The sequence below is a fragment of the Macaca mulatta genome, chromosome 15 (genome assembly GCF_049350105.2).
Source record: "Macaca mulatta isolate MMU2019108-1 chromosome 15, T2T-MMU8v2.0, whole genome shotgun sequence".
NCBI classification, from domain to species: Eukaryota; Metazoa; Chordata; class Mammalia; order Primates; family Cercopithecidae; genus Macaca; species Macaca mulatta.
In genome coordinates this window covers 119,153,679-119,176,923 of record NC_133420.1, presented here as the reverse complement: position 1 = coordinate 119,176,923, position 23,245 = coordinate 119,153,679, and the positions used below count along the sequence as shown (strand labels likewise).

Genomic DNA, 23,245 nt, shown 5'->3' with positions numbered 1-23,245 from the left:
TGAGTAGCTGGGACTACAGGTACGTGCCACCATGCCTGGCTTTTTTTTTTTTTTTTTTTTTAAAGTAGAGAAAGGGTTTCACCGTGTTAGCCAGGATGGTCTCAATCTCCTGACCTCATGATCCGCATACCTTGGTCTCCAAAAGTGCTCGGAGTACAGGCGTGAGCCACAGCACCCAGCCTTTTTTCTTTTTTCTTTTTTTTTTTTTCCGAGACAAAGTCTAGCTCTGATTGCCCAGGCTGGAGTGCAATAGCGTGATCTCAGCTCACTGCAACCTCCACCTCCCGGGTTCAAGCGATTCTTCTGCCTCTGCCTCCTGAGTAGCTGGGATTACAGGTGCCTGCCACCATGCCCGGATAATTTTTGTATTTTTAGTAGAGACAGGGTTCACCATGTTGGCCAGGCTGGTCTTGAACTCCTGACCTGAGGTAATCCACCCATCTCAGCCTCCCAAAGTGCTGGGATTACAGGCCACAGTGCCCAGCCCAGATAAGATAATTCTTAAACAAAAATGCAGGAGAGAAGGGTAATCCAGTTTACCAAATGGCTCAAAGGTTCTAGATAGCTGGCAAAGTGGAGGTGATTAAAACAGAGGCTCTTTTCCATCAAAATTAGCACAGGACACCCTATTGAAAGGATAGGGTTTTAAGGTACCTCCCATGGTGAGTCATCGTGTTTGTAAATTCTGCCTAAGTCAGTCCAGCCCAACAGAGCGTAATTCTCCTGACTGGTGAGCTCTGTGTTACCCCTCGTCTTCCTTTCTCTAGGAATGTCTGTGTCTGTGTGTGTGTTTGTGGTGTGTGTAGGTTGTATGTGTGGTGTATATGTGTGTTCTCTCAGTGACTGCCCCTCTCGAGTGCACAGTGACCAACACTTCATGAGTCTCCCCAAGGCCTGCACGTGCTCCTACAGGAATGCCAGTGGCTGGGCCTCTCCTGAGAGAGGGGAGAGCCCCCACCTGCCCCAGGCCTGATGGCTTGTGGAGCACCTTGGGCTTTGATAAAGATGCCCCAGTTGTGGATTGACTGAAATCAGTGGATTGACTTCAACAAATTTAGTGGACAAGACACCTTTGCAGAGCCGTGCTTCTCAGATGTTAGTGCCCAAGGGGCTAATCAGGGAGTCTGGATGAGACGTAGGCCTGGGCGGGGTCACAACGATGCTGCATGTCTTTCAACCCCCACCCCATGGTGCCCACACCACGCTGCCACTGCTTGTCTATGTCCACACGCAGAGTGGCAAGTGTATAAAGATGAAAAGCAATGTGTACACGCAGAAAAAATAAAAAGGTGGTGACTTTAGTGGGACATATAGATGGACTAAAACATCCATCGTGGCTTTCCCTCAGGACGATGGAATTTTTTTCCTGATGTTTGTCCACAGTGAGCATGTATTGCTTCTGGAACACAAGCGGCACAAGGTACTTGTAGAAATGTCACAAATTACACAGTTCTCGGAGAGAAGGCTGGAATACTTTGCCTTACATCAAGAAAAATTGTTTGGGATGTTTATAATATTAAAGTATGCGTCGGCCAGACGCAGTGGCTCACACCTGTAATCCCAACACGTTGGGAGGCCAAGGTGGGCAGATCACCTGAGGTCAGGAGTTCGAGACCAGTCTGACCAGTATGATGAAACCCCATTTCTACTAAAAATACAAAAATTAGCCGGGCGTGGTGGCGCACGCCTGTAGTCCCAACTACTCGGGAGGCTGAGACAGGAGAATCCCTTGAACCCGGGAGGCAGAGGCTGCAGTGAACCAAGACCGTGCCAGTGCATTCCAGCCTGGGCAACAAGAGTGAAACTCTGTCTCAAAAAAAAAAGAAAAAGAAAGAGAAAAAAAGAAAATACTATAATTACCAAATACCAAAATACCCCATCTCTGAGTTTTGGAAGAAAACTGAATTCTTACATGACTTACTGGGGGGTGGGGCGGCAAATAACAATCAGGTTAGCATAAATGCACCCTTAGTCAACCTACAGGGCCCCCAGGAGACTGGGTCTCAGTGGTCAGGGAAGTTAACTGACAGCACAGAGGGTGAGGGAGATTGAAGGGACTAATTAACTAACAGCTTATGTCTGCACGGTTCACTGAGTGTCACCCACTGGGCTTCTTTACTCTGCTATCCCTGGTCATAGTGGTGTCAGCTTTGCTCCAAATTCTCAGCTGAGGAACCCAGCAAGCTGACCGGATCTGCAGGTGAGGACTTGGCCAGAGACGGGTATTGGTATTTTCACAACCCCAGCTGATTGGATAAGAACGAGGCTGGAAAGCAACAGGAAAGACCCGCCAGCAAGAGGCCACAGGGCAGGCTGGGACAGTAATCTGAACCACTGATGGCTTTCCCACCATTAACAACGATTGTAAATGGGCTTTTTGTTTACTTCGATGGATTATTAACTTTTAGGTAATACTGAGGTTTGATCTTGAAGATGTGGAAACACACCCTTGAAAATTTCATTGCTTTCTAGGATATTGCAATGCTGTTACAAATAAGTGTGAAGAAAACGGCCGGGCGCGGTGGCTCAAGCCTGTAATCCCAGCACTTTGGGAGGCCGAGGCGGGCGGATCACGAGGTCAGGAGATCGAGACCATCCTGGCTAACACGGTGAAACCCCGTCTCTACTAAAAATACAAAAAAAAAAAAAAAAAACTAGCCGGGCGCGGTGGCGGGCGCCTGTAGTCCCAGCTACTCGGGAGGCTGAGGCAGGAGAATGGCGTAAACCCGGGAGGCGGAGCTTGCAGTGAGCTGAGATCCGGCCACTGCACTCCAGCCTGGGTGACAGAGCAAGACTCCGTCTCAAAAAAAAAAAAAAAAAAAAAGTGTGAAGAAAACAAAGAGAAGAAGAAAATTCCAAGATGACACATAATTAAAAACTACCACCTGTGACAAATAAAACATATTTAAGCATGGTATTTGTCAAGAGACTCCTTTTCTTCCTATTGGCACTTGGACTGGAATGAGAAGGAAGGCAATAGGCTTGTTTGTTAAAGCACACAGCTTGCAAACTTTATTAAGATAGTTGTGAAAGCGTATCATTAAAATAAACAGATCACCAGAAAATGTTATCAATAAATAGATTATTTTACCTGAAGAGACTTGTACAAATAAATGTCTTGCATAGATTTCCAACAGCTCAGGATGAACATATGAGAATCCTTCCTTAAGCACAGGTGGATAAAGGTATGCAAAGAATAACAAAAATAACTGTAATACAAGCAGGCTGCATGATCAAAACAGGGAGTGCATTATTTCCTGAGCAATAGTTGCTTTTGAACACAGCTTAGTGCTTCTGCTCTGAAATACAATATCACACCAACAGAGGAAGGAACCCAGCATACTCCTCTTTGCCCCAGCGTCTGTGCTGGAAAAGCAGCACCTGTCCTGGCCCTCTGAGATCCCTCCCACTTCAACCGCAGAAATTCTGGAAGATATCGGCTGCCTCCACCCAGTCCTGGAAGCAGGCCAGCCCCCGCTCCCGGATCTGCTTCCGCCCTTTGTTGGTGATGACCTCCCCATTTTGTTTCACAATCACAAGCTTGGGGATGGCTGTGACGTTGTACCTCTTCCTCAGCTCACTGCAGGAGAGAAGAGTGGTACCGAAGTTAGCACTTCCACATGCACATCTGAAGAGACAGGCCCCCTCCCTCCAACCTGAAGTACAGCCAACTTCGAGGAAGCCACCGGGTGCCCCACCGCGCCTGCTCCTGCTTTCCCTCCTGCTGGGGTGTGGGCTCCTTTCTTCTTGGTGCTACTATTTCTTTTTCTTTTTTTGAGACGGAGTTTCGCTCTTGTTGCCCAGGCTAGAGTGCAATGGTGTGATCTCAGCTCACTGCAACCTCCACCTCCCACATTCAAGCGATTCTCCTGCCTCAGCCTCCCAAGTAGCTGGGATTATAGGTGTGTGCCACCACGTCCAGCTAATTTTTTGTATTTTTAGTAGAGACGGGGTTTCACCATGTTGGCCAGGCTGGTCTGGAACTCCGGGCCTCAGGTGATCTGCCTGCCTTGGCCTCCCAAAGTGCTGGGATTACAGGCATGAGCCACCACACCCAGACTTGGTGCTACCATTTCTAACCCAGTTCCACCCCAGGGAGCTGCCTGCAGCAGTGAACTCTCCATATCTGTGCTACCCAATCCGGTGGCCACCCGCCACATATGGCTGGGAGAGCTCAGAATGTGGCTACTGTGCCCGAGGAACTGAAGATTTCATTTTTAATTTTAATTAATTTTTACTTTAAATTTAAATTGTCACAAGTGGCTAGTGGCTACCAGATTGGATAGTGCAGGTCTGAACCCACAAATAAACCCAGTAATTTTTTATGTCCTCTACATCTCAAGGGGTTGAAAAATATCAGATACATATAATGGTAAAAGTTAAAATTCCAGCCAGGTGTGGTGGCTCACACCTGTAATCCCAGCACTTCAGGAGACTGAGGTGGTGAGGTGGGAGGATGGCTTAAGCCCAAGAGTTCAAGACTAGCCTGGGCAACATAGTGAGACCTTGTCTCTACAAAAGTTAAAAAATTAGCTGGGCGTGGTGGCACGCACCTATAGTCCCAGCCACTCGAAAGGCTGAGGTGGGAGGCTCGCTTGAGCACAGGTCAAGGCTGCAGTGAGCCGTGTTAGTGCCTCTACATTCCAGTCTGGGCAACAGACTCCATTTCTAACAACAAAAAAAAAAAGAAAAAAAAAAGTTAAAATTCCATGAGTTCTAAATACATCTAGAGCCTCATTTGACTTTCTACTCTACAAATTCAATGATGCACCAATTGCCATTATAATGATGAGAGGTTTCTTAGATTCATTTTATATCATTTACATTTACGGTATCTATAATCTGATGAGTGGTCTTTTTACAAAATTATTTGTATTCATTTAAGGAAAGGAGCATCTGCCTTCTTGGTTTTGCAATTCTTGGGATCTTCACTGGGATTACACCCTCAAGAGAGGGCAGCCGAGTGAAATCCCTTTCCTGTTTACCATGGCCAGCTCACGAGGGCCTCACAGGGACAGTAATCAGATTTCCTTGATCTGTCACCCTCAGGATTGTGAACCTGAGTGGAAGGAAAAACCCATTTGAGACTCTCCTATTAGCAAATTTCCCCTTTGACATGTCCATCAAGCTCTTCCTGCCAGTTTCTGGCATCCAGATGAAAAACACACCATCACTCAAGCAGGAAAAGATACAGTGTCCCCTGTGCTCAACAGAGAGAGAATATGCTTTGTTTCCAAACATCTATGAAGCAGTGACAAAATCAATCATGTTCTCAGTCACAAAGGAAGTCTTAACGAATTTCAAGTGGTCAATAACATATAGATCACTTAATGAGACCAAAGGTAATGGAATTGGAAACCAATAAGAAATCATTTTTGGGGCCGGGAGCGGTGGCTCAAGCCTGTAATCCCAACACTTTGGGAGGCCGAGGTGGGCGGATCATGAGGTCAGGAGTTTGAGACCAGCCTGGCCAGCACGGTGAAACCCTGTCTCTACTAAAAATACAAAAAATTAGCCGGGCATGGTGGCACGCACTTGTGGTCCCAGCTACTGGGGAAGCTGAGACCGGAGAATTGCTTGAACCTGGCAGGCGGAAGTTGCAGTGAGCCAGGATCACGCCACTGCACTCGAGCCTGGGTGACAGAGTGAGACTCCGTCTCAAAAATAAAAATTAAAAAACAAAGATTTCTTTTTTGGTTGTTTTTGTTTTTGTTTTTTGAGATGGAGTCTCACTCTGTCACCCAGGCTGGAGCACAGTGGCATTATCTCAGCTCACTGCAAGCTCCGCCTCCCAGGTTCACACCATTCTCCTGCTTCAGCCTCCCAAGTAGCTGGGACTACAGGCGCCTGCCACCACGCCCAGCTAATTTTTTTGTAATATTTTAGTAGAGATGGGGTTTCACTGTGTTAGCCAGGATGGTCTCAATCTCCTGACCTCGTGATCCACCTGCCTCGGCCTCCCAAAGTGCTGGGATTACAGGCCTGAGCCACTGCACCCAGCCAAAAAGAAATCATTTTTAAGAATGAGTTTTAAAACTAACTATATGTTATATGGGAAACAGCAATGCAGATGACAAAATATTTAAAGCAGAACAATATGGAATATACTACAAATCCCAAGCTGTAAACACAATTAAACACACTTAGGAAGCTGTAGCCTTAAACACGCTTATCCAAAACTTGTATATGGATGACTTATGGATCTAATCCAAGAAACTAGAAAAATAAGGATGGCACAAACACAAAGAAAGTAGAAAGAAGGCAGAATAAGATTGAGAACAAAAATTACTGAAATAATTTTTGTTGGAACAAAAATTATTTTTTTGTTGGACCAACAAAAATCAACATGGGGTGAGCAATAAAACCTAATCTGGTTCTTAGGAAACACTAACATGTGAAACAAATGTCTACTGAGCCTGGGCGCAGCGGCTCACACCTGTAATTCCAACACTTTGGGAGGTCAAGGTGAGAGTATCACTTGAGCCCAAGAGTTCAAGACATACCTGGGCGACATGACAAGATCCTGTCTCCACAAAATAAAAAAAAATTAACCAAGTGTGGTTGTGCACACCTGTAGTCCCAGCTACTCGGGAAGCTGAGGCAGGAGGATTGCTTGAACCCAGGAGTTCAAGGTTGCAGGGAGCTGTGATCGCACCACTGCACTCCAGCCTGGATGACGGTGCAAGACCCTATCTCTAAAAAACAAATCTACTGAGATTGAGTAAGGAAAAAGAGAGAAGGCACAAGAATATAAAAAATCAGGCCAGCCTGGTCATTACACAGTCCCAGTGTGGACTGAACCTTCTTGAGGGGACACTGGTGGGAGGGTTGTGGCCTTTCTGGGGATGCATGACCCCTGCCAGGAAAGGCCTATTCCCCAAAGAACCAGTGGACACAGCCCCCACCCTGGCAGCTCCGGACCTGCTTCCTGTGGTGTCCAATGACTCACCTGGGGAGGGAAAGGAAAGGTGGGAAAAAATAAAAATGTAAACTATTCTCTAAAACCTATCATGCATAGTGAAAAAAGACACAGCAGAGACCACTCAGTCAAAACTGTATTTGCAGAACTGAGAAAGTCATGTCTCAAACACAGAGCAGATGTGAATTCAGGTCAAACTGCAGGTTTAGGAGACACCAGCTCCTTCACGAACAGCCATGAGTGCTCACCACAGGGGAGGCTCGTGTGGAACTCGGCTGGATGGAGCCTGCACAGGTCAATGAACGACAGCAGTGGGCATGAAAGATGTGGCAGAGATGTCCCTCTCTAGCACCTTACGAATCCTGCCCGACACCTAAATTTTTTTAGATGGAGTCTCGCTCTTTTGCCCAGGCTGGAGTGCAGTGGCGCAATCTCGGCTAACTGCAAGCTACACCTCCCGGGTTCAAGTTTTTTGTATTTTTAATAGAGACAGCGTTTCACTGTGTTAGCCAGGATGGTTTCAATCTCCTGATCTCGTGATCCGCCCGCCTCGGCCTCACAAAGTGCTGGGATTACAGGCATGAGCCACCGCACCCGGCCGCACAACACCTAAAATTTAAAATGCCTAAGCAATTAGCTTTTCCCAAAGGCATAAAACAAAAATGTGTGGCCCGGTGCAGTGGCCCACACCTGTAATCCTAGCAATTTGGGAGGCCAAGATGGGTGGATCAGCTGAGGTCAGGAGTTCCGAGGTCAGCCTGGTCAACATGGTGAAACCCTGTGTCTACTAAAAATACAAAAATTAGCCGGATGTGGTGGTGGGTGCCTGTAATCCCAGCTACTTGGGAGCCTGAGGCAGGAGAATCCCTTGAACCCGGGAGGCGGAGGTTGCCGTGAGCCAAGATTGCGCCACTGCACTCTAGCCTGGGCAACAAAAGTGAAACTCCATCTCAGGAAAAAAAAAAAAAAAAGGAAAGAAAAAGAAAAAAGTGAAGAAAAGAGAAACAATCAAGTAGCTCTTTGCATAAAGACTACAGCAAAATGGCCAGCAGCCTGATTTAAGCTCTTTATCCAGCAGTTTTGGCAAATGGGTTATTTCAGCATCTGTACTTTGGGCAGTGGGACAGGGCAGGGCCGCACACGTCACTTCCAGAAGGGAAAGCAGACTGCCCGGCTGGGGCCAGACCAGGTGGGACTCTGTCATCCCAGGAACCTGGAACCTCCTCCCCAAGGTCATGAGGACTCCTTGGAGGGCTGCTGCACGTGGGTCGTGAAGGGGATGGGATGCCAGCAGCAGCAGCAGTATCTCACCTACAGATTCCTGAGCACCCCCAGGTTCCACAGCGTCTGCACTCCTGATTGATTCCCAACTGACACGGGTCCATGCACCAGCCTTTGACCAGCACTGTCAGGAACAATGTGGGGTCCCAGGAGCAGCAACACCAATATCACCCGGAAACTCATCAGAAACGCAGTCTCCCCACCCCTGACGCTGGGGCGGTGCCTGAGATCCGGTGGTTTATGCTCGCTCAAGTTGCCCAGCCCCGCGGCTGTCTTCCAGGGCTTTCTGCATTCCCTGCACCAACTGGGAGGAGGTAGGAGAGAGCGAGCGGAGAGGAGGCTGGTCACGGTGCCCCTGACAGCACAGGAGGTACAGGCCTATGGTTTGCTGCGCTCAGCATCTGTGACCCTCCTTGGGAAACCATGTCTCCTTCATTTTCTGGCATGAACTGGCTGTGTGTCATGGGCAAGCTAGTCAACCTCCTGCACCTCGGGTTCCTCATCTGCACCACGGGAGTAACAGAACCCACCTCCTGGAGTTGCTGTGAGGATTAAATAAATAGCTTGATGAAGAATGAGGCTTGGCACATAATAAGTACTTGATAAATGCTAGCTGTTCTCACTGCGTGGGAAAGGCCCACCTCCAGTTCCACCTGGGCCGACTGCGCAGTCGGCATATCTATCTGGCGGCCCCTGGTTACACTTCCTAGTACAGAAATGGGGAACTAGCCGAATCAGAATCAGCGAGGCTTGGTGTGGCACTTGGCTGTGTGCTGGGAAAGAGGAAGGTATGGGAATGTGCAGTCTGAGACACAGCAGCCATTCTACCAGCGTGAGGAGACACAGGATTTGCCAGGCAGCCACTGCCTGTAGCCTGAGCAAGGGGCAGACATTGCAAAAGACAAGCCACAAAGCGTCATCCTCAGTGGCCTCCAACTTTCCCTTGAAACCATCTTCTGGCTGATGGGTGTTTCATTAAAGCCAGCCCATAACCTTTACTGTTTAAGCTCTTTGAGTTGTTCTCATTGTTGTTGTTTTAATCACTTGCAACATTAAATCAAGCTCTGACACAGTCAGGGGGATGCAGAGCAGGCTGGGCTTTGAGGAATGAGGAAGGCTTGAGGTAGTCATTTCACTGATATTCCAAGAGACACTCAGTACCAGCCCTCAAATCCCCAGGCCGGCAGCCTCTGCCTGGGGACAAATGTAACCTTGGAGCTGCCATGAGAGGCAAAGAACCACACTTTTTCCCTAATGTCATCTCAGTCCCCTCTGGGCCCTGAGCTGTGTCCACAGAGAAAAGAACTTGTTTCTGGAGGAGAGAACGTTGTCATGGTAATAACTTAGGACTTCAAGCCTTTGGGGAAAATCCAAGAGCCCGGTTCCTCCTTGTTCTCAGCGCTGCTGCAACCAACGTTGGTCCCTGCCCTCAACGAACACAGCCACATCCTTGTGGCTGGCATAAACCACACTTCTGGGTTGCCATAGCAACTCCTGACTCTAGTCTCTGTTATCTCAGCCAGAAGCAGGCTGTGGCCAAGCAAATCTCTCTGCAGAACTGTCTTTTGCTCACTTGCTCCAACCACTCACCAAACACACTCCCTGGGGATGCCAGGCACTGAACCATGTCTGGCTCCGTCCTGTGGGCAGTGGAAACCCAGGAAACCCCCAGAGAGTTGGAGCAAGAGCCAATCAGATGGGAACACCAAGGCCCTGCAGACCTCTTAGGGGAATATTCTAAAGCTCCAGAACCTGAGTGAAGGAAACAGAAATGAGTAGAAAGACAGAGAAGGATCTGAGAGCTGCAAAATCAGTGGATTCAGAGGCTGTGTTGAGACCAGAGGGCCCAGGAGGCAGTGGGAACACAGAGCTGGAGAGGGTCAAGGGATGGAAAGGCAGAGTCAGGAATCGTTGGCACAAGCACTGATTCTTCCCCCACTGAGCCATTCCCTACCCGAGAAATGAAGCCCTTTTTTTCAGCCAGTTTTTCCTTTTCCATCAGATCTAAACTTGTGGGCCTGGAAGTTGAGGCACACTGCACCACCAGCCATGGCCAGGAGGCAGTGTTGAGAGCCTGAGCAGGCAGGAGGAACGGACAGCCTCCTCCAGTGCTCTTTGGGGTCCACTGACGTTCTGGAGGCCAAGTAGGGATGACAGCTGTTATGAGACAATCATTATAATAAAATCATATAAAATCACCATTGATCATGTCTTTCGTGAACAGTGGCATGTAATGGGAATTCCTGCTGGTGAATCTAGAACTTGTTACTTCATTCTTGGACAGATAATGAGTTTTACTCATAAACCCAGTAATGCAGGGAAGAAAGACAGGGCAGGATGGAATCTCATCCTGAAACATGCCTCCAGGGCATGCTGGCATGTGTCACCGCAGCTGTCCCCACATTGAGGCTTGGCACCTCCTCCTAGCCCACCTGCACTGGGGCACTTAGACAGGGAACTGCTAGCCCCAGCCACACACCCACATCTCGACTTTCAGGGACGTTAGTAAACAGTTGCCTCTCTGGGGGCTGAAGGCAGTCGTCACTGCTGTGTTGAGTGTATGGTGCAGGGTACACTGAAAAGCTGAGATCTACACAGCTTAGGGGACAAGGTGAGGGCTCCAGGCCTCCTCTCCCTGCAGGTACATCTGCCTCCAGCCACGCCAAGAGTAACTCCCAAGGGCGCCATTCTGTGATCTCTCTGGAAGCAGCCATTTTTCTTCCCCTCCCTTGACTCAGATGATTTACCAGGAATTCAGTGGAAGGAGGGTGATGAGCTCAGGCCTCTGAGGAAAGGAAGCACGAGGCCCTGTGACCCTGTACCTGCCAAGTGGAGTTCCCATAATGCCACCCACCTGGGCCCCACCTCTCCACAGCACCAACCACAAAGTATTGTGTTCTGCACACATTAGCAACTTCCCAAAATGCCCCTGAAGCCTTTGTGCATTTCTTTGTGCTTCTTGGCGGTGGCTATTTCCATTTTCCTCATGATCTGATTCCACAAATCCAGGATAGGATAAGCAGAATTTAGGGCATAGCTCCAACAATTCCCACAGAATATCCCACTTCCTAGCTTACACATGACAACAACAGGGTTAAGGAAGTTCAGTGTGGAAAGGGGTAGGGACAAACAGCTAAGTTTACAAAAAGAAAAATCCCTCCCAGGCCAATCAGGCTGAGAAGATTGGAGCGCACCGCTGACCAACGTCAGGCAGCTCACTGCCTCCAGCTGGAGCTCACCGGCTTGACCAGAGCATCAGAAACAGAAGAGCGGTGTGCATGGACGAGGCCTGCTTTAAACCTAAGTCTGGACTCTTACACCATAGGAGACCACAGGAGACCCACCCCAAAAGCAGAACAATCAATCCCCATATGCCCCTCTCTGCCAATCCCTACCCACTCCTTTCCAACAGCTAGAGTAATAAAGTTTACAGTAATGAGTTTTATGCCTCTCTAGTGATGAAATTCCATCAGCGTCGGTAAAAATGAAACCGCAAAGGTGGCCAGCACCTGAGTTCCTGCCAGCTCTGGAGTCCCCGTCCCTCCCTCCCAGCACACCAACCACGGCCTGCACTGTGGGTGCCTGTCACAGAGCTGATGTCCTCGCAGGTCATCCCTCATCCCTGCATCCAGACACCAGGTCGTGTCCCTGTGCTTCCTGCCCACTAACTGGGAGGATGACGCAGCGGCGCCCGGAGTTCAGGGCTGACTGGGCCGGCGGTTCCCGGAGGCGAGCCACGAACCCACAGCATCAACACCACTGCGAGCTCCTTCGCAATGCAGATTCCCGCAGCTCCAGACCCTAAGCAGAAATGGGCCCGCGTCCATGCTCCACGAGCCCCGTGGGGGTGTCGATGCCCTGGCTTTTCGAATCTGGTCTGCACCCTCCCTGGTCTCCAAGGGAGGCTGAAACTGAGACTGAGGGTGATTTACCCGAGTCCGGACGGGAACCAAGAGACGGGGAGGTGGTGGGGGAGGGGGGCGTCATAAAGAGCTCCCCAGTGCAGAGTAGGAGGCCTGGGGGAAGATGGGGGCGACGCGCCCGGAGGCCCCCGCCCCCCAGGACCCCCACTCACTGCCGGTAGGGGTCATGGAAGGGCAGCGCCAGCCAGGTGCCATGCAGCTCGCGCATGAAGTTCAGCATCTCCTGGGAGCTGTCGTCGGCTGACACGAAGACTACTTCGAAAGGCGCGGGCCGCCGCGCCTCGGCCACCAGCGCCGTGTAGAAGTCGCAGAGCAGCTGCGTGAAGTCGCGGCTCGGCCCGCACCGGGCCGCCGCGAAGTACAGTGCCACCACCTTGTTCTGTAGCGCCGCCTCGGCCTCCACCGCCGCGCCCTTACGGGTCACCAGGTGCCGCCCGCCCAGAATGTCAACCATGGCGCGGACGCGCAGCCACCTGAGGCCCGAGGACACCTGCAGGAGGATGATCACTTGCGGGAAGGAGGCGGCGAGCGCCGCGGTGCCCCGCCACTGTCCGCACCGACGGGCGCTGGACTTCTCAAGACCTGCCCGAGATACGCCCACACCTCGGGCCCGGCCTCGCCCGTAGCTGGGGCAAGAGTGTCAGCGCTGACAATGAGACACTCAGACACCGGAGACGCCAGATGCCTGGGCGACAGCGTGGCACCCGCCTCTGGGAGCCGAGCCAGCCGGGCAACCTCAAGCCCTCAGGTCTCCGCACCCTCCCCCCACTGCGCCAAGCACACATCCCGTACGCTCCACCCACTGCGCCCCGCCCACAACCCGCACCGTCCCCCACTGCGCCTCGCCCCGCATCCCCACACTTTCCCCCCACTGCGCCCTGCCCACATCCCTGCACTCTCCACCCACTGCGCCCCGCCCACATCTCCGCACCCTCCCCCATTGAGCCCTGCCCGCATCCACACTGCGCGCGGCCCCCATCCCTGCGCTTTCCACCCACTGCGCCCCGCCCACATCTCCGCACCCTCCCCCACTGGACCCCACCCACATCCCCGCACTCTCCTTTAGCTGCACCTCGCCCACATCCCCACACTCACTCCTCACTGAGCCCCGCGTACACTCCCGCTCCCTCCCCCCACTGCGCCCCGCCCACACTCCCGCGCCCTCCCCCTAACTGTGCCCCACCGACATCCCGCGCCCCCGCCCCCATTCCGACTGCGCCCCGCCCACATTCCCGCGCCCTCTCCCACTGGTTGCCCAGCCCACAGCCCGCACTCGCCCTCCACTGAGCCCCGCCCACATTCCCGCACCCTCCCCTCACTGCGCCCCGCCCACACTCCCGCACTCTCGCTCCACTACGCGCCCCCCGCACACATCCCGCGCCCCCGCCCCCATCCCCACTGCGCCCCGCCCACACTCCCGCGCCCTCCCGCCCCTGGGCTCTCCCTTCATGGGCTCTCTTCCCAGCGGGTCTACACTTTCTCCGGACGCAGCGCCCCGCCCTCCGTCCCGCCCCACCTACTGCCTCTTGCGCCTCACCCACACCGTGCTCTTCCTCCTCCTTCACTTCCTCCCACTCCCCCGCTCCCCTTCAGCGCCCCACGCCACCCCTCCCCAGAAACCCAGCGTTGCTCTCCTTCCCTCTTGGGCTCTCTTCCAGTCTCGCGCTCCCTGCCCGGCCCCGCCGCAAGTGTCCCGCAGCCGTCACCCCAGGGCGTTTGAATCCTGCCTTGGGGCTCTTGCCGCGACCCAGCCCCCTGGAGGGGGCATGGGGAAGATGGGACGACGAGGAAGGGGAAGGGTAATTGGGCTTGGAGCGGACTTGGGCGGGGCAGTAGGGAACCTGAGCTCCGTTGGTTCAGGGTGTTTGCCCCTGACATCCTGTGTCCTGGCCGGGAGGATTCGTGAAGTTCAGGAAGAATTTGGGAGCAGTCCTTACAGAATGTTTTATTTGGAGAACCAAGAGTATTAATTTTTTGGCGAGCACTGTTGTAGGCCCTGGGAATTCAGCAGTGAGAAAAACAGTTGCAACTCCCTGCCAGGCCCGGGCTAGAAGGAGGCAAGCGAGCGAGGCACTCGCTCAGTAATCAGGGTAAATAATGTTTTAATACAATATCTTAAAAAGTCAAAATGAATGCAAAGAAAAGTTTATAATGAACAAAATATCAAAAACTTAAGACAGTGAAGGAAACCAAAATATGCCATCCTAAAATATGCCGCTTTGGTATCTTGATTATTTTGAGCGAGAGGCACTTTGAAAACAGCAAATGCAGAGAGACCTTCTCCCCTTACCTGTCTAAAGACGGAGCCTCCAAAAGAAACTGTCATAAATTCCCTCCCGGGAGGATGAACTCTTATCACAGCCGAAGTCCACACCACACCTAGACAAACTTTGTCACAAACTCATAAAGACCTATTCATTTTTCCTAAAAATCGGTTACTCTCCCCTAAGTGGCCTACACCAGCTTCCAGTTCCCCTATTCACTGGTGTGGGGGGTTTTCACCTATTTTCCTGCAATGCCCCCGTGCAGGTGATATTAAAGATTAATAAATGTGTATTAAAGATTAATAAATGTGTATTCCCGTTCCCCCGTTCAACTGCCCTTTGGCAGTTAATTTCATAGAGCCAGCTATGGAACCAGGGAAGATAGAGAGAAGGTCTTTGCTCTCCTAAGACGAGATGGATCCCCCACTAACTTTGCACTCCCATCACTGACCCCTGAGTCCTGCCCCTGTGCCTGCCTGGAGCTTACGTTCTGATGCGCACAAAAAAAATAAATAAGGAAGATATTTTGCAGGTGCTATGCCAAAAGAAGAGCCATGAGGAGGGGCGCAGGGTTTTGTTTTGTTTTATTTTGGTTTGGTTTTGTTGGTTGTTTGAGGCGGAGGCTCTTGTTGCCCAGGCTAGAGTGCAATGGCTCAATCTCAGCTCACTGCAACCTCCGCCTCCCAGGTTCAAGCCATTCTCCCGCCTCAGCCTTCTGAGTAGCTGGGTTTACTGGCGCGTGCCACCACACCCAGCTAATTTTTGTATTTTTAGTAGAGACGGGGGTTTCACCATGTTGGCCAGGCTGGTCTCAAACTCGTGACTGCAGGTGATCCACCCACCTCTGCTTCCCAAAGTGCTGGGATTACAGGCTTGAGCCACCGAGGGGCGCAGTTTTAATCTAGCGGTGAGAGGAGTAGGGGAAGGTGAGATTTGCGCTTCCTGAGGACACGCCTGCCGGCGCGGGCTCCCCCTAGTCTCGCCGTTAAATGAACGGAAATTGGCGGACGCCGTTGCCTGCAGGCACAGCCCGTCGGCTCGGTCGCGTAAATGTACTTAGCAGCCAAAGCTGAGTGGAAACCCTGCGGGAGGATTGATTGGCGCTCTTAGGTGAAGCAGGCTGTCAGAGCCCCGATTCACTGTCCTCTGGGGAAAATGGATAGACAAATCGAAGGAAAAAATTGAGAGGAACGGTGAGCAGTATAAATCTTGTATGAGGAGGTCCCTGACTTACCTTAAAACTCAGAGGTAAGAGGAATGAAATGCAGCTAAGCTCTCAAAATCATCCAGACTATTTTGTTTGGTCGTTTTATCCTTGAACACACAATAAGCCAAAGTAGACAGCATTCCTAATTAGCTGACGGTGCCACCCTCCCGAGAAAATAAATAGTCATTGGCGTTAATCCTGCCTGCGCTGGGGAACTACCCAACCTCCATCCAGGAATGGATCACACTTCCTGCTGCCAATGTCGGGGCAGGGCGGCTTCCTAGGCATGCAGCCCCTCAGAAGCACGCGGCCCTGCACTCACTTGGGGCTCAGTGTTCTGCGGTTGCAGTCTTTGTTGCTTTGTTTTTTGTTTAGAAACTGAATCTCACTCTGTTACCCAGGCTGGAGTACAGTAGTGGGATCATAGCTCACTGCAGCTTCAAACTCCTGGGCTCCAGGGATCCTCCCGCCTCAGCCTCCTGAGTAGCTAGGACTATAGCCACAAGCCCCTGGGCAAAGCTATTTTTAAAAAAAATTTTTTGTGGAGATGGCGGTCTCCCAGTGTTGCCCAGCCTGGTGATTTTTTTTTTTTTTTTTTTTTTTTTAATGGTGTGTCGGTTGTGGCCCAGGCTGGAGTGCAATGGCATGATCTCAGCTCACTGCAACCTCCGCCTCCTGAGTTGAAGCTATTCTTCTGCCTCAGTCTCCTGAGTAGCTGGAACTACAGGTGTGTGCCACCATGCCTGCCTAATTTTTTTATTTTTAGTAGAGATGGGGTTTCACCATATTGACCAAGCTGGTCTCGAACTCCTGACCTCATGATCCACCTGCCTCAGCCTCCCAACGTGCTGGGATTACAGGCGTGAGCCACTGCACCCGGCTGAAATTCTTAATTTATCTTTGAATTTGTGTGGTATATGAGAGGTCTTGGACAGTGGCACATATATGAGTGTTTGGACCCTAGCTCATGTGTGCTCCCACCTGCCGCTGCCTCCCTACCTCCCTAAGACAGATTCTTCTCCTTCTTCTTCTCCTTCTTCTTCTTCTTCTTCTTCTTATTATTATTATTATTATTATTATTTTGAGAAGGAGTCCCACTCTGTCACCCAGGCTGGAGTGCAGTGCTGTGATCTCAGCTCACTGCAACCTCCACTTCCTGGGTTCAAGCAATTCTCCCTGCCTCAGCATCCCGAGTAGGTGGGACTACAGGTGCCTGCCACCATACCCAACTAATTTTTGTATTTTTAGTAGAGACAGGGTTTCACTATGTTGGCCAGGCTGGTCTTGAACTCCTGACCTCAGGTAATCTGCCCACCTCAGCCTCCCAAAGTGCTGGGATTAAAGGAGTGAGCCACTGTGCCCAGCCCAAGACAGGTTCTTGACTGCTCAATCCTCCCCCTCCCTTTGGTGTCCTGGGCCACACCTGGGCTCCCCATCTCCACCTCCACCCAGGAACCGCTAGTGTCCTCTATGGTCAGTGGGGTCCCAGGTGGTGGGGGGAAGACTGACGTCCGAGGCCTTTGCCCCACAAGGTCTCAGGGTGGGTACGGCATAGGAATAGCTGGTGGCCTGCATGCCCACCAGGTCACTGGGCAGGGCCCCCAGACAAGGATGAAAGTTGACATTCACCCTGTGCCCAAAAAAGTGTGACATTCAATGGCAAATAAAAGACCATGCTAGAAAGAGAAATGCTTTTGCATGTTAGTGCCTTTGCTGGGACCTTCCTGTCCTGGAAGGAAGGGGCACTGCATTTCCATTGCTGGGGAGAGCAGCCCAGTCAGTGTTAAAGGAAAAACCAAACTCTGTAAACTATTTGAAAGAGGTTTATTCTGAGCTAGTATGAGTGACCACAGCCCAGGGAAAGACATAAACTGAAAAAGCCTTGAGTCAGTGGTCCCAGGGCAGTTACATTGCAACTCTGTCTTACACATTTCAGGGAAGTAGAAGTTATGAAAAAGTCATACATCGGTACGTGAAGATTAGACATTGATTTGGCCCAAAAAGGCAGAATATCTTAAAGTGGGGGCTTCCTGGTCATAGGTTGCTCCAGAGTCTTCCATTTGCAATTGGTTAAAAGAGTAAAACTTTGTCTAAAAATTTTGAGTCAGCAGAAAGGAATGTTTTCAGTTAAGATAAGGAAGTCTGTTAACCAAACCACTGGGTCAGAGTGACCCATGGGGTGTATGACTTAATCCTTGCCTGACATGGACTTAGGTCCTATTTATCATTTGGTACCATATTGTCACATAGAATTTGTTTTGTCTTATGATCTCTATTTTAACATTTATGCTGGTCAGTTCTGCCTAAACTCCAAAAGGGAGGGCATGTAACAAGGCATGAGTCCAACCTCCCTTCCCATTGTGGCCAGGAATTTGGTTTTTAACTTTTTTCTGGGATCTTCTTGGCCAACAGGGGGTCTGTTCAGTGAGTAGAGGGTTAGGATTTTATATTTCGTTTATATCAGACACCTGGGTGAAGCGAGTAAGCCCTCCAGGGAGATGTGATCATGGGGGAACGGAGTCAGCCACCCCCATCCCAGATTCTCTTTGGACGGCCTGCTCTGAGCGGCTGTGTGTAAACAGCAAGGAAGAGGGGTCCTCCTCAGATGTGTGCACCAGAGACTCCAGAATAGCTCAGCCTGGCTCACTCAGCTCCACCTGTAAAGGGCATTCTTGAGGGTCATTGCTGACTCTTCCGGGGCAACCAGTCTTCAAATGGACTTTTGCAAACCCCCTCCTATTGCAGAAGGCCTGCATCATTTGCCTCCAAATGCTATCGCCCTGACCTCTCCCTGGGCAGGGAGTGGGCTGCAGGGGCCACCGGATGCAGCATGAAGCCTTGCATTCTCCCACCGCTGCTGGAGCCAAGTTCTCCTTCATGTTTCCCGCTGCACGACACGCACAGGAACACTCAAAGTCACTTTCATACCAAACCTCCTTCCAGGGCATCTAAAGGTGACATGAGTGTGGGCATCTGTAAGCAGCTTTACTTGCCTCGGACACCCACAGGGAAACTGGGCAACCAGTCCCACTCTAGATGCTGGCCCGCGAGACCCCAGTGAAGGCTCCCTCAGGCCTGCCCTCCCTCCCCGAGCCCTTCTCCCCACCCCACTGCCCCTGATTTAAGGGTAGTCTTTTCTGCATTTCCTCCCGAGAGCATGATAATAACTCACTGCTCGACCAACTTCAGACAGGCTCCTCTGGCACTCTTCTCAACTAGGCCTCGTCCTTGGACCCCGTGCTCAGCCTGCCCGAGCCAGTCTTAACAAAGAATCCTGTAAAGTCCTCCTCTGCCCTTGGTATCCAATCACCCCAGTCTGCCTGCAGCAAGCGTCCTGTTAAGTTAGTTTAGCAAGATACCCCCTACTGTCAAGGTCCCCTCTATTTTCCATCTGCCAGCCCCCCACCTCCACCCTGTTCCTCAGCTGTAAACCCCCACTTGTCCTTGTGTTGGGAATTGTGCTTGGCGCTTTCCTTTTGCAGTAGTACTGAACAGAGTATTTTGCCTTGGATAGTATTCAGTTCTCTTTCTCATTAACAGTTATGACGGGCTGTGACACCTTGCTTGGCTTTCAGCCTTGACATAGACTAAAAGGCAGAGGCTTCCAGAGCTCATGCTGGATGGCTGGGCAGATGGGGTCTTCAGAGACTCTCCAGGGAGGTATGGCTCTGCCTTTCTACTCAGCATGCAAGCCCCCCGGACTTCTGAAGAGGCGTATTTCTCCTTAGAGAAAGTCTCCCTGAATGTGGGTATTTCATAAGTTCTTGGACCAGTTCCACTCTTCTTGCTTTTCGTCGACATACATTGAATCGCTTCTCCCTGGCAAAAGAGCAGCATGTGAAGAAAATGTGATCCTTGGTGGTTTGACGTGAAATTGACTTTTTCTTCTAGCAACACTTATGAATATTCAAATACAATTATGGAAAAAATTTTTTGCACTGATCAGCGTAACAAACAAATTAGACATCCCAGTGTGCAAATATAACTTTCTGAATTTCCTGGTTTTAAATATTCCAGTGGCCAGGATACCCTATCCAGAGGAAACAGGACCGTCTCAGCTGACCAGGGCCCTTGCCTGCTAATAGAATCATGCATACCTTGTTTCTTCATGAGGCTGCTTGGCCAGGCTCCAATCCACCAGGAGTTCATCTTGTATCATAGTTGATGGATCCCGTGTCTCGTTTCTAAGTTGGAGCATCACTTTGCAGCTCCCAACCAGGGCCAGCCACATAATTTGAAAGGCCTGGTGCAAAATGAAAATGCAGAGCCCCTTGTTCAAAAAGCAGCAAAAGAATGGGCCAGCAAAGGAACTAAAACAAAGGCTTTTCCCTTTCTTCCATGGTCTCTCTTTTGACCAATCATGGTGTTTTTATTTGCTACTGAATATCATGCTTTCTTGGGACAGGGTGAGTGTCAACTTTCACACTTGCCCAGAGGCCCTGCTGAGTGACATGGTGGGTACACAGCCCACCAGCTGCTTGCATGGCCATGTCCACCCTGAGATGCCACAGGTAGTGCAGTAAAAGCATCTGATGTCAACCCCACACCCCACCACACAGACACACTCAGGCTCCCACTGACCATGGAGGGCACCAGTGGTTGCTGGGTGAGGGTGGGGATGGGGTGGCCATGTGAGGCCCAGGACACCAAAGGGAGGGAGATGAGCAGTCAAGAATGTGCCTGGGGGAGGTAGCGAATCAGCAGCAGATGGGAGCACGCATGAGATAGGCTCCAGGTGCTCACGTATGCTCCACTGCGCGATGAGGCCTCACTTATACCACACAAATTCAAAGATAAAAATAATTAAGATTTTTTTTTCTTTTTTTTTGGAGACAGAGTCTCACTCTGTCAACCAGGCTGGAGTACAGTGGCACAGTCTTGGCTCACTGCAACCTCCACCTTCCAGGTTCAAGTGATTCTCCTGCCTCAGCCTCCCAAACAGCTGGGACTACAGGTGCCCACCAACATGCCTGGCTAATTTTTTGTATTTTTAGTAGAGACGGGGTTTCTCCATGCTGGCCAGGCTGGTCTCGAACTCCTGACCTCAAGTGATCTGCCTCCCTTGGCCTCCTAAAGTGCTGGGATTACAGGCATGAGCCACCACGCCCGGCCTGATAAAATAATTAAGAATTTCAAGACAGCAACCACAGAGCACTGAGCCCCAAGGGCAGGGCCCTGTGCCTCCGCGGGGCTGCATGGCCATGAAGCCACCCTGCTCCAGCATTGGCAGCAGGAAATACAGTCCATTCCTGGATGGAGGTTGGGTTAGTTCCTCAGGGCTGCTGTAACAAAGACAACCTGGGTAGCTCCAAACAACAGCAATGGGCTGTCTCATAGCTCTGGAGGCCAGAAGTCTGAAATCAGGGTGGCACAGGGCCGTGCTCCCTCTGAAACCTTAGGGACTCCTTGCTTGCCTCTTCCTGGCTTCTGATGGCTGTTGCAATCTTTGGAGTTCCTTGGCTTGTGGCTGTGTCACTCCAATCCTAGATCTTCACCGGTCTCCTTTTTATAAGGACACAGTCACATTGGGTCCCTCCAGTGTGACCTAACTTTAACTATTACATTTGCAAGGATCCTGTTTCCAAATAAGGTCACATTTTGAGGTCCTGAGAGTTAGGACTTCAGAACGGTTCATCTTTTGGGGGGATGCAATCCAACCCATAATAGAGGTGTGGAGGAAGGAGAGTTTCTTCAAGGGGCACGACTGGGAAAGAGTTTGGAAGGAGGCTGGACCTTGAAAGAGGTGACAAGAGCGGAGCCAGAGCGGATTGGGAGAGGGAAGAGTGAGCTGCTCTGTTTGGGTGCCGTGAACGTGGTGTTTGGGAGGTAGAGAGGACAGTGGGAAGGTGGCTTTTGGCCAGGGTGGCCCTGGATGCCTGATGTATAATAACAATGATGGTGTTTATTGAGTGCCAGGCCCCCTTTTAGGTACTTTACCTATTTTATGTTAATTTGTTAAATCCTCAAAAAACTCCTGTGATGTATTTCAGAAACAAAATAATATATGGAACTCCTCACTCTGAAAAAAGAAACTATGATATCAGAAATGTGGACTTTGGTTTTATTAAAAATGAGAAACTGGCTAGGCACAATGGCTCACGCCTGTAATCCTAGCACTTTGGGAGGCTGAGGCAAGAGGATTGCTTGAGGCCAGGAGTTCGAGACCACCCTGGGCAACATAGTGAGTGAGACTCCTCTCTACAAAAAATAAACCTAAAACTTAGCTGGGCTTGATGGGACATGTCTGTGGTCCCAGCTACTCAGGAGGATGAGGTAGGAGGATCACTTGAACCCAGGAGGTCCAGGCTGCAGTTAGCTGTGATCACACCACTGCATTCCAGCCTGGAGAAGAACAGAATGGAATTCTGACACAGAGAAAGACCCTGTATCAAAAAATATATAAATAATAATGAATAAAAATATAAATATAAAAATAAGAAACCATGAAGTCCGAAAGCAGTCTGCTTGTTCAGACACTGTAGCTTTCCATGGCTAATCCTGCCTGCCACCCTCCACAGAAGCAGGACAACACAACACTTCCTTTCCAAGCCTTCCCCAGGCCTGGCCAGTGGGAGGATATAAAGCTCTTCCTGAATGATGTACTTCTTTCTGATACAAGAGGAATAAGAAGAATCCCCTGCCTCATGCTGCCCCCTCTTCCTGACTTTGAATCTGAATGAGGACATGTCTGGAGCTCCTGCAGCAATCTTAACACTGTGGGGAAAAAAAAAGACCAAGAGAATTTCAGAGACATCTGCCTAAACTTCTGAAATTGTTGTATCTACAAACCCAAACCAGTAATGATCTACCCCCACACAGCTCACCAAAAAAATACATCCCAACTGTAGACAGTTCTCAAAGCGTGTTCTGCAGAACCCCAGGTGATGACGCAAGACCCATAGAGGTGGTTTGCAAGGTCAAAACTTTTCTTTTTTTTTTGTTTTGTTTTGTTTTGCTTGTTTGTTTGTTTGTTTGAGATGGAGTTTTCACTCTTGTCACCCAGGCTGGAGTACAATGGTGTGTGATCTCGGCTCACTGCAACCTCCGCCTCATGGGTTCAAGCAATTTCCTGCCTCAGCCTCCCTAGTAGCTGGGACTACAGGCACCCGCCACCACACCCAGCTAATTTTTGTACTTTTAGTAGAGATAGGATTTCACCTTGCTGGCCAGGCTGGTCTCGAACTTCTGACTTCAGGTGATCCATGCCTCAGCCTTTCAAAGTGCTGGGATTACAGGCATCAGCCACCACGCCTGGCCAAAACTGTTTTCTTAATAACACAAAGATGATATTTGTCTTATTCACTGTGCTGACATTTGCCCTGATGATGCCAAAGTAATGATGGATAAACTGCTGTCAGGACCTGAATCAAGCCAGTGGCACCAAACTATACTCAGTAGTCACTGTATGCTTCTCTGCCAGATACACAATAAATAAATAAGCCAGTTTCACTTAAGAATGTTCACAGTGATGCTCAAGAGTTACTCATTTTATTACATCTCAAACCCTGAGTACAAATCTTTTTAATATTCTGTGGGACAAAATGGGGAGTTTGCAGAAGGCACTTTTGCATACCAAAGTATGTGGGTGTTCTTGAGGAAATGCAGTTGTGTGATTGTTTCAGTTACCAGCTGAACTAGCCACTTTTTCATG

The 23,245-nt window shown here is 50.4% G+C and overlaps 1 protein-coding gene and 1 long non-coding RNA gene across 7 annotated transcripts in view; both read right to left on the bottom strand.

Annotated features, from left to right (window-relative positions):
- Positions 1 to 13,283, bottom strand: part of NXNL2 (nucleoredoxin like 2) — a 43,173-nt gene extending 29,890 nt beyond the window's left edge. For 2 of the 6 annotated variants that reach the window (XR_013405126.1, XR_013405125.1), the window contains exon 1: positions 12,276 to 12,946. Coding sequence is in view for 4 of the 6 variants with exons in the window: in XM_077966704.1 (XP_077822830.1) it covers positions 10,177 to 10,357; positions 12,276 to 12,577 (483 nt within the window). In the remaining 2 variants the exon portion in view is untranslated. Of the gene's footprint in view, positions 1 to 2,985; positions 3,581 to 4,553; positions 4,669 to 10,154; positions 10,358 to 12,275; positions 12,949 to 13,218 lie in introns of those variants that run through there. The other 4 variants (XM_028835308.2, XM_077966704.1, XM_077966706.1 and 1 more) reach the window with 4 other exon arrangements.
- Positions 13,284 to 17,403: 4,120 nt separating this feature from the next.
- LOC144334863 (uncharacterized) lies at positions 17,404 to 23,005 on the bottom strand. The gene is made up of 2 exons (XR_013405127.1): positions 19,692 to 23,005; positions 17,404 to 19,413 (listed from the first exon to the last, which is right to left on the bottom strand). It is a non-coding gene; the product is annotated as an uncharacterized LOC144334863 (long non-coding RNA).
- Between the last annotated feature and the right edge of the window lie 240 nt (positions 23,006 to 23,245).